Consider the following 12,125-nt stretch of genomic DNA (forward strand, 5'->3'; position numbering starts at 1 on the left):
AAGGTGTCACATGATCAAGTGAAAATCAAACAAAAAAACATGTTGTGACCAAAAGGTGAAAACACAGACTTATGCTACATGCTTGTCACAGATATATCAGCAACATAAATTGTGCCATAACAGTAAAGGAATAGTCACAGGTAAAATGATGAGTGTCGGCACAAAAAAGAGGAAGTTTTCATATATCAACAAAGTGAGACTGTTAGACAGCCAATAATGTTACAGCTACTAGTTATATGCTTCCATCTATTCAGCCATGTACATTCAATAATTTCTGGCAAAAGAATGGTTCCAATTCCATTCTGTGAACACTGATCACACCATCCAAGTCCATCTACAGATTCTAAATCTGAGAATAAAATTATATTGATTCTGAGAAAACAAGACAGCTAGCAGACTGCACTGGAAGAAGGAACTAAATTTTATTTCAACATAAAAATATGCTGGAAGTGGTGTATAACTAGTGAGTATCTGTTGAGAACAAGTGAATTCTTATCATATATGCATCACGCAAAAACTTGAAACTACTAGTTTTGCCCCACATTGTAACTGCTTTGTCTGGGTGTTTTCTGGATAAAGATCAAGACAAACAAAATAATATTCACTCTTTCAATGTCTCTTAAAAAGTTACTTTCACATTTTTAAAACATTGAATAGCAATAATAAAATAGGATTAATTAAGTACAAAGTCTACTTGACATTAGGACAACTACTGCTCAAAGCTGGTGAGAATGTTTAAAACAAAATAAAAAGGAAAGAAAGAACACCACCCAAAATAATGAGAAACAGGCAGGTCACCACTAATCCACAATAAGAATCAGAAAGCAATAAACTGATTACACTGAGTAGAGTTGAGACTTCAGACTCTGTCAGTTCCATGTGCATGAAAACAGCTTAAGAGACAAGGCAAGTTTACAATGTCAAGAGTTAAAAATACTACACACTGGTGTTACACGAGGAATCAGAAAATTTGAAAGTCTGAGATAACAACTCTACCCAGTGAAACTGCTTGTCATTTCTTACTACAGTTCTCAACTGGAAACATGTCTTATTCCCAGAAGTGGTTACATCAAATTACTGATTTTTTTTTTTTTAATTATCCATTCATATGTACCTACTCTGCTCCCTGGCATCCAATCTATTGAAACGTGAGGCATGCAACAAAGAAGAAAAGAACTAAGTTTTTAACTTGAAGATGAGTACATGAAAGTCAGTGGCTTGCAGCAGCTTGAGAAATTTACGTACACAAATCACTTTACATACACTCTGAGTAACTTCCATCAACACTTCAGCAATGTGAATGACATTCAAACCACCATTGCAGAACCAATGACCTACAAGGCCATACTGCCAAATGGCATATTACTCACAAAATATATAATAGAATACTGATTCCAGGTATGACTTCTGCAACTGCAGACGAGTTAAAAATTGTTATAAAACAGTGACAACAATTATTAATACAAACATGACATCAAAATTATAGTCTCATGGTCAAATTAAAGAAGAGCAAATTCCTGACTGAACTTTTTATATTACATTACCGATTAGTCACCAAAAACTACTCTGTGATAATGGAAACTTCTGCAGGAATACAGTCTCACATCACAGTCTCTCTCTCTCTCTCTCTCTCTCTCTCTCTCTCTCTCTCTCTCTCTCTCTGTGTGTGTGTGTGTGTGTGTGTGTGTGTGTGTGTGTGGAGGTGGTGGGAGAGGGGAAGGGTCAGGCAAATTGTGTACACGAATGACAAATGTGTGTATGTACTGTCAGTAGTCCTGTTTTTCTCACATATGTTCCAGTATATTTTGTCAAAATTCCATCCAAAATAAGGCATTAATCACTAACATGTTACTAATGGTAGCCAGGTTCTGCTCTGGAAGCTCTCTCTCATCATGAAGTACCAAATTTTGAATAGCACTGAGAATGTACATAGGTTTTCTTTCAATACAAATGCATTTCACAACATTCACATGTAACAGAGTGTATGTAAAGTAACAGAGATACATCTTACCATTGGTGGCACGTGGGCCAGGTTGACCTGGCCGCTCACTGTCGTCAGCTGTGCACCAGCAATGTGGCCCGTGCCATAAGGACGTGCACCTGCACACCACACCACACACCCATTACAGCAACACTTGTCATCCCAGGTAACTTGTGATTTGGGGAAATACCTCCCACAACAATTTTAAGCATCTAAAATGTCTCAAGACATGAAGAGTTACCAATTTATAACTGACTTTCTAACAATAAAATAAACAATTTGTAACCTTCAAAGACCGATACAGTGTACATTAATGTCAGTGTCTTTCAGAAACAACAACAAAAAAATTTGCAAATACAATGTTAAAGCAATCTGAATTAATTTAATATTTGTAATTAAAGAAATGGACAACATTTTCATTCCAATATGACTTAATATTACAGTACTTCAAATCACAGATCAACACACAGTTAGTGGTTGTATCTAGAATTACCTAATAACAACAATGACAGAAAACATTTCATCTCTAAAATGAGCTGAAACACAGTACATAAAACTAGAATATGTGGTGTTGTTGCAGGGAGATTTGAGCAGCTGTAAGATGTAAGTAATTGAACTTCCTCCATCTAATAGTTCACACAAATCTACACTAAGGTGACAGAAGTCATCGAACAGCGACACAGACGGTGTTGGTATCATGTACGCAAGATATAAAAGGGCAGTGCATTGCCGGAGCTGCCATTTGATCTCAGGTGATTCATGTGAAAAGGTTTCTGACGTTATTATGGCTGCAAGACAGGAATTAACAGGCTTTGAATGTGAAAGTAGTTGGAGCTAGATGCATGGGACATTCCATTTCAGAAATCTTCAGGGAATTCAATATTCTGTGATCCACAGTGTCAAGAGTGTGCTGAAAATACCAAATTTCAGGCATTATCTCTCATCATGAAAAATGCCGCGGCTGACAGCCTTCACATAACAGAGAGCAGCAGTGTTCGCGTAGTCGCCAGCGCTCACAGACAAGCAATACTTCAGGAAATAACTGCAGAAATCAATGTGGGATATACGACAAACTTATCCATTGTGACAGTGCAGCGAAATTTGGCGTTAATGGGCTATGACAGCAGGCAACCGATGTGGGTGACTTTGCAAACACCACGACATCACCTATGGTGTCTCTCCTGCGCTTGTGACCATATCGGTTGGACCGCAGACTGGAAAACTGTGGCCTAGTCAGATGAGTTCCAGTTCAGTTGGTAAAAGCTGATGGTAGAGTTTGAGTGTCGTACAGACGCCATGAAGTTATGGAAGCAAGCTGTCAACTAGGCACTCTGCAGACTGGTGGTGACTCCATAATGGTGTGGAATGTGTTTAAATGGAAAGGACTGGGTCCCCTGATCCAACAAAACCCATCATTGACTGGAAATGGTTATGTTCGGCTGTTTGGAGACCATTTGCGGCCAGTCACGGTTTTCTTGTTCCCAACAATTATGTCATGTCACCAGGTCACAATGGGTTGTGATTGGTTTGAAGAACATTCTGGACAAATCTAGTGAATGATTTGGCCACGCAGATCACCCAACATGAATCCCATCAAACATTTATGGGATGTAATTGAGAGGTCAGTTTGTGCACAAAATCCTGCAATGGTAAAACTTTCACAATTATGGATGGCTATAGAGGCAGCATGGCTCAACATTTCTGCAGGGGACTTCCAATGACTTGCTGAAGCCATCCCATATTGAGTTGCTGCACTACACCAGACAAAAGACGGCTTACAAAATATTAGAAGGTATCCCATGACTTTTGTCACCTCAGTGCAAACCTCGGTGTAAATGCATAAACATTCTGGTTGTACAACAAACCTAAAAACTGGCCCCGACTTATTTTTGACAAAAGATCTCTTGTAATTAAATATGAAAAGGGAAGATAAACATCTGAATGAGAACAGCTTACAAGACAAGTACAAATAATAACTTTTTTTTGCAAAATTGTATCAACAATGGGATCCTTAAATATGCAAGTAAATTCTTGCTCTCAAATATCTAATATGGCAGACTGAATACCACAATTGCTTAATTCACTGTGAGTTCTTTACTGAAACCTGGAAGAACTGAAATCACAATAGGATGTCCAAAGTCTGAATTTTTATACATTCCATTTTCTCCAATAGCTCTTAATTCAATTTTATCATCATGAGTAGTTTTACATCAAACATAGTACAACAGTGTAAGTTCCTTACTTTCCCATTCTAAAAACATGTGACTATTAAGCTGAAAGAATTAATTCATAATCAGGAATTCTGATGTATAATGCCCACAAAAGCTTAATTACTATGTCCAAAGCCAGTTGAACATTTAAAAAATACCACCACCACCACTACCACCACCACCGCTTTTGGCTGTATCTGATGAAACCAGTGTTTTTATCCCTACTTACTGTTTATTGTTCACATATATTTTCTGTTTCTTGCCTGGATAACTATCCCTTTCTTCCAGAAATGTTATAATGTTATTCTGGCCCTATACTCTAAATATTCCAAACATTCAGCTACATGTTGTCTCACTTCAAGCAGCAGAACTCTCCTCTTGCATTCCTCAGACTCTGGCACAATTACCACACATTACCTGTCTTCTGTGTTCATCAAACATTTACCAATAATTTTTGCTGTAACATTTTCTGTTATGAAGAGTATGTAGTTCTTCTCTAATCATTTTTGTACGTATTATCTGTAACATGGTTCATACGGAGTAAGTTGTGGAGGGAAATGAAAGCAGCAGTGGTATGCAGCTTTAATAATTTGAAGATCCCATTTTGGAGCTTATTCTGACCCCCAGAGGAAAAGTTATTCACAATCAAGTCTATGTAAAAGAGTTTTGGAGCAGCTGGAAGTAATTAGCACATTGACAAGTATGGACAGTTGGAACATCTTCGGAAATAAGAAGCAACTTCTGAGAAAGAAGGAAATCTATAGGTTGGTTTGTAGTTGGTATTAGGGCACTCAATACAATCAGTACCTGTGCATATAATGAAGGTGAAAAATGTCTTTTCTTGAAACCTGAGACAAGCAAACTTGAAGAACAGAATACTGGATGGTCTACCTGTCAGAGTATAAAGTCCTGTGTCACATGACTATAACTTATATGAAGATAGGTCTGAAGGAATTTGGCTTAACAATATGGCTAGAAGAAAGTAAAACACAGTTGCATCACTTGTTTCACTAACCACAATGTATTGTCCTTCACAGCCACAGATTGTCACTTCCACTAACGCATGATTTTCTGACTAGCTGTTAGGGAAGTCTTGCATGTTCTGAAAAGTTTTTATCACCAATGTGTGCATTTTTTGACTGTTGAGGGAATCAGAGTGGGCAAGGAGCCTATGTCATGTTCACACCTCATCTGCCACAGAGCCTAATGAGTGTACGAAGATCAGCAGCAAAAAGAGAGTTTCTTAGAAGAGCAAAATCTGAATTTGTTGCAAAGGATAGTAACTGAGAAGTCAAGGGAACCAATGTTAAAGCATTAGTGCATACCAACATAAAATTATGATGCTCATCTGAGGTATAATTAAAGATGTTCTGGCTCTTCATTCTATGATCCACTGTAACAATTTTTAAAATAATTCTAAGTATCTTTATGTGTCATGATGTAAATTAGCCAAACACTTTTTTAATGATTTTTCATCCACTCCTAAACCTGTGAGGTACTCTATTGCTCAGATTATAAAAGACCTTGCTGATCTCAAGCATGAGAATCAATGCTAAAAACTGTGCTCAGAGAAGCCAGCCATATCTTTTAGAGGTATCACACTGTGATAATGAGCCACCAGATGGCAACTGGTGCCTCATACTATTCAGTGCATATGCTGATTAAGGGAATTGTTTGGTTGACTCCAGTGATGAGTCTAATGCTCTTGTGGAACACTGCAACCAAAATTTTCAAGTAAGAATGTCACGTCTATCTACATACAGTGAAGCCATGAGGCGTTATAGGAGTACATTAGGCATAATAGATCCGAATACAAAATTCTGCAACCAGGCAATTTAAGTACACTGAGCACTTTGCTTGCTTTTGTTTTAAGATTCTTCAGAGTTTTTAGTCATGCGAGTTTTGATGTAACTATCTAAAATTAAGAACTATATTCCAGTCCGAGTTCACAAAAGAAAATGCAACAAATCCATTCAACTCAACAAACCACCTCATTCTTTCATTACCAGCAGCCACACTGGCAACTAGGGTAGAGAAATTTTCCTTGAAAACATGAGTCACTCAAAATAAAACAAAAGCAAATGATACTACAAACATGGCACACTAAAGTCGAATGACTAGAAAAATGGATAATAACTAATGAGGAATCCCTCTTGGCCATACAGATTAGTGGACAACCTAGGAGTCACCCAAGTGACACAGTTATTCCACCACAAGAAGGAACACAGACCAACAGAGACAGGGTTTCTGAGAGGAATGTATGTTTTGTGACTGTGGGATTTATCAGATTTTATCCCACTTACTTCAGTATCACTTATGCACAGCCTAGCATTTTATAGAAGATTTATCAAATACCATCTCTAGAGGTTGGCAAATACTAGTCAGAAGTTGTATAACACCTGCTTCAGGCATAACACATAAATAAAATCAACACAAACTGCCCCTTCAATAAACTATTTAAAATTTGTATTATTCCTTCACTCTCACAATGTCATCTGTAGATGAAGGACTGTATTTAGGAGATTGGAAAATAAGCAGAAAATGGAAAGCTGATCCACAGTACTGGTCTGGACTCCTCACAATAGATGATACACTGCTGATTATTATGGAAGGCAAATTTCCTCTTAATACACCCCCTTGAAGAATGGCATTGTCCACTAACAATTGGCCAACCAGCAACACATCAACTCACTGTGTGTGTGTGTGTGTGTGTGTGTGTGTGTGTGTGTGTGTGTGTGTGTGGAGGGGGTTGCGTGCACTCACATGTGTGCAGCTCACTGACAGAGGAGCACTGTTTCAAGTGCACAGTAGTTTCTTTCAGTACAGCTCTACATCAGAAGATCTGTCATTTAAATTTTGTTACTTGGTAGACTAACAATGAGAAAATATCTTTCTTTACTGTGAATTTTTTTATGAGTTAGTGTCTTGTCTGTACATACCTGTGACGGTTTGTGCTCAAGTAGTTTACATTTGCCATTCTGTAACTGAGGAAGGCTAAGCTACAAACTGTTATGAAGCTTTTGGTGTTTATAGGAAGATAAGGCAGATATGTTACTGGCATTCTACAGGACAGTTTTTGTGTCTAAAGTTTCGAACAATGATTTGTCATAGGTTAGTCAGTTGCTGGGTATGTTGTGAACTAAGTAGCATGTAGTTTCACTGCGGCAAATGTAGTGGGGAAAGCTAGTGGAAAATCTTGTGAGGAAGTCTCCTGGTCCACAGGGCATGTAGAAGTAATAGACTAATACTGGAGCAGGGAGTGAGAATTTGTGCCCTTCAGGCACAGTTAGAGGAAGCTAGACAAGAAAATGAGAAGCTATGCGGGGAGAGAGGATGGAGAAGTGGGAACAGGTAGTTGGCAGTCAGCCCAATAGGAAGATAACAGGCTGTGATAATTTCTTTTTTAATGTTGAGAATAGGTTTAGCCAGCTGTCACGACAGCCTAGAGGAGTTTCAGTAGTTTTAAGAGCAGGTAAGATGCGGAAGACATCCAACGTCGATAGAATGCTAATGTTAGATACAAATATAAAGAAAAAGAGGAACCTGCTGCTAGATGACAGTCATGGATGCAGTGTAGGCTTGCAGTTGCAGGAGGCATAAGGCAAGGAGTAATAAGTCAACAAGATCTTTAAATCGAGTGCCTGCCTCAGCAAGAAGACATGAAGCTTAGGGCTTGGTGTAAGGACTTTGCTAGAGAGTATCGGGTAGTGATAATGGCAGGGGTTGGGAATAGTGTCTTAGTGGGGGCAGGGTTTACGACACAGGTGGCGATTCAGGTAGGACTGCTACTCAAACTCAAACCACTAATGTTCACTTCATACAGCTTTTCCGGCATTATGACCAACTCAATCTTGACAGTGCTGTGTAGTAAGTTACTGTGGGGCTTCAGAGGGCACTGATCACTGCTCACAAGGTACACAGTTCATTGGTACCATTTAAGAGTATCTATACTAGATATGGCCTACACCTGAACAGGACTGGGAAAGGCTGGTTGGTGAAGCTTATATGTGACAGTGTAGCAAGTGGATCTGGTCTCAATCAAGGCCAAATTCTATCGCATTAGTAAATGTGTAGAAGGGATACAGCATTTTTAGAATTAAGTCTGGTAGGAGGCAATCCTGCTTGAGGAATGTTCCTTTCACGTGGGAAGATAGTTCCATAAATGGGGAATGCTGATAATAAGTTGCAGTGAGTTTATTTCATCAAAATATTTGGGGAATTTGAGGTGAAGTACATGAACTGTTAATAGATCTTGACTCTTAAATTATTTGGGTGTCAGAGCATTATTTACATAGTGAATAAATGCTAAGGCTTTCTTTGAAGGGGTTCATCTTACCGGATTTCTGAGCAAGGAGTTAGTTGCAGATGAATGAGAGTAGCCATTTACACCAAATTTAATATTCCATCCAAAAGAGTTGAAATATCAAAGACCAAATATTTGAAGATTGTCCATGAAAGTGAATTTTCAAGGAAAAAACATAAAATTATGTCTCCAGACCCTCCAGTTCAGACTACAGGGTTTTCCTCTTCAGACTTGACACTGACCTAAGCTCAGACCTTAAGAAAGGCATAGTGTTGGATTTACTTGAAACTTATGAGCGGTACAGACAGTATACCTTCCAAGTAGAGTTCATAGAAATGGCAGCACAATCACAGACAATATTTTTATAGAAAAAAACTTTCTGGAAGATTAAAGCTTTGTGCTGGACTGCAACTGAAACCTGGGACCTTTCCTAGGTTTGAGTTTCCCTCCGGCATACAGTTTTCATCTGCCAGGAAGTTTCAAAACAGTGAACACCCTGCTGAAGAGTGGAAATTCACTCTGGATATTCTGAGATTTTTCCCTAGTTAACAGGTGCTGTGTGAGAAAAATTAGTAATGGCCTATCAGATCATGATGCACTTGTAGTAATACTGAAACTAATCACATAAGAAAGCAGTAAACAAAAAATTTAAAATATGGGTCCACTTGCAAAGCAGACACTTAAAGCCAATCTCAGAGGGGAAACTGGGCAAGTCATCTACAACACAGCAAAGTTGAATGACAAATACACTTCTAAGAACCTCGATCACTTCTTTTGACAGCTCTTTCCACAAATACAAATGTCTGTCAGAGACTCGTTAAGAATTTCACTACAGAAGAATTGCAAAGTGCTGAAGAATATCACCAGACACGAAATGCAGTGAACAATGCATTACACCAAGAGAATACAAACCTCTGACAATAAAACCACAACTATATGGTCAATTTTGAATAAGGTGCCAGGGCAGAATACGGGGGATAAACATATTATTTCTCCCTTGTGAGAGAAAAAAGCTGTTAGTGGACTACCAGAATTGTACAAAAATATTCAATACTCCCTTCCTGCCAATAATCTGAAAGTTACATCAAAATTTTACTGGTGCACATAAATACACACAACTCTTTAAAAGCTGATATTCGAAGACAATTACATCACATGAACCTACACAAAACAAGCAAAAATGAAACTAAATCAGTTACTAAATCACTACAGAGTAAAGTTTTCAGGGTAACGGGGTTTGTGTGTGTGTGTGTGTGTGTGTGTGTGTGTGTGTGTGTGTGTGTGTGTGTTGTTGGGGGGGGGGGGGGGGGGGGGTTTGCTGCAGGGTTACATTTTGGGTCAGTTGCTTTTGTTGATATGTATCAATCATTTGCCATGTAACAGGACAGATGATTCAAAAATGCCATTAGCAGTTTTCCAGCGGATAACAATCCATCTGGCAAAGAAGCACATACTGGAAAGAGATAAATAGAGTGATGATTCTCTAGGATGAAGAATGAAACAGAATATGCAATGGCAGGCAAGTAAAATTATGAGTCGGTGTTGGAGAAAGACTTTAGAGTAATATTCCATTTAGACCATGTTTCTGATTATATGTGGCTCTCAATGAGCTAGACCCTGGAACAGGTGAGACCGACCTCCAAAACACATTAAGCAGTTTCTAGTCTCCAAGCAGTAATTGAGAGTCATAATTTTTTGTGAAAGCTTTTTATTCCATGTTCACATGCACATACACTGTGGAACAAACAGTTTGAAAGAAATTGCTTGTAGACGAGAATGAATCTAAGTGGAAAACATCCTAGAAACAACCCTTTGGCTGCAGCTCACCCATTTCCCTGTTACATCATTTCTCCTTGGAGTTATAGTTCACAAAGATATGCTGGGGAGCTTCTGAGAAAGAAGGAAGAAAGATGGCTTTAGCATACTGTCAATGACAAGTTTGTAAGAGGTAGAGCACAGAACAAATCGGGCAAAAACAGAGACTGGAAACTCAACAGAATCATTCCAAAACTCACTTTAAGCAGTTATAGGAAATAATGACAACCTGGATCACAGTGAGCTGACTTGATTTTGAATTTCCCAAATGCAAGTCCATTGTACTGGAAATTTTGGGTGCTTCTAAAAGCTTTTGAAAATGGGAGAGATGTAGCAGACTGCATCTGTAGGAGGTGTGCCTGAACAGTTCAGTCATTAGAAACGTTGCTCACAAAAGACAGGCATCCAGTTCAGGATCCACTCTAGTATGCAAGAGTTTCATAACCACTTATAGATATGTCTTAATGTGGACAAGAGCAGTGGATTACATATTCATTTGTATAATACAAACACTGAGTCCTTTACACAAATTCATTAATGCTTCAATGGCTTAGGGAGCTGTTTTTTTATGAGCTTTTAAGTGCATCACTCTTCATAAAGAGTCTTAAGTGGAGATAGGCATACCAGAAAGAGTTGCTGATTCGTTATCACTACTGTCTAAAGTTGCAAGTAACTGGAGCTTCAATTCATTTCATTTACTTACTCCTGCACTAGTTTTGTACTACCCAGTTAAGGGCATACACAGTAGACTACTTTCAGTGTACAAGACATTTTCACCATTCACAAACCATCATAGTAGGTACACACAAAATGAAGAATGGACAATAAAGGAAGAACAACTGCAACAGGAAATCATCTAGAAATCAGAAGAATGGTGTACTGAGAAACCGCACAAGAAGAGTTTTCAACAGATGGTACCAGAAGAACCATGGAGGTTGACACACTGCAGGAACATAGCTGGGCACAAGCCAGCCACAATGCCTGTGAGAATCACGTCCCCTGGAGCAGCAGCGCCACCAGGCAGAGTCATGTGCACTAAGTCACTGTGCATGACTGGAAGTTGGGAGTTGCAAGTTGTACGTCAGTCTGAGTCTTGCTGGGGAGTTCCTGGAGAACGTTTATCACGTCTTCAAGTCTTTGAGTGAGAGAGAACATCAGCGGATAGACAGACAGTGGTTAGTCTTCAACAGAAACAGAATAGTGAATACAGTTATCGTGTATGGACAGAGACCGCCTGCCTAGAGATTTAACTGAGTACTGATAGTTTGTAAATGTTTACTGAACAGTACACCATGGCAGAAAAAAACTGAACAGTACACCATGGCAGAAGATTAGTTGTCTTCCAGTTTTAGTTCAGAGAACATTATTTAGTTCTCTCTCTATGTCCATCTTTTCAGAGATGGTTGCGGGCCCTCAGCTGTTCATATCAAATGTCAAATCAAACTCCTTTCAACCATCTGATTCCCAAACCGTTATTTTTATTGGGCTACCAAGTTCAGTGCCATCTTCAGGCCCCCAGACTGACATGTAGGAAGATTCCAAACTTGGTTCTGGTCAAAATAGAAGCCAGCATTCAAAGACTGGTACCTGTAGATTTCTGTTCAATACAGCAATCACTTCAAACATAATCTGCTGACACATTTATTTACTTGTGTTCATGGAACTGTAGTCAACACAGGACAGATAGGCTACACCTGCAGTACACAATTGCTGTAACCAGTGTTACCAAAGTTGAGTAATATGTTTTATTAATCATTATTCTGTGTTTCTTTCATTGTATGTGCACTTCCCTAGAAACCATGCATCTGTCATACCA

At 38.8% G+C, this 12,125-nt stretch overlaps 1 protein-coding gene across 1 annotated transcript in view; it reads right to left on the reverse strand.

Moving 5' to 3' along the window:
- The window catches only part of LOC126469758 (talin-1), a 204,141-nt gene that overhangs the window by 110,230 nt on the left and 81,786 nt on the right, over positions 1–12,125 (reverse strand). The window contains exon 12 of the mRNA XM_050096984.1: positions 2,012–2,100. Within this exon, the coding sequence (XP_049952941.1) occupies positions 2,012–2,100 (89 nt within the window). The remainder of the gene's footprint in view (positions 1–2,011; positions 2,101–12,125) is intronic.

This window comes from Schistocerca serialis, chromosome 3, assembly GCF_023864345.2.
Source record: "Schistocerca serialis cubense isolate TAMUIC-IGC-003099 chromosome 3, iqSchSeri2.2, whole genome shotgun sequence".
Taxonomy (NCBI): domain Eukaryota; kingdom Metazoa; phylum Arthropoda; class Insecta; order Orthoptera; family Acrididae; genus Schistocerca; species Schistocerca serialis.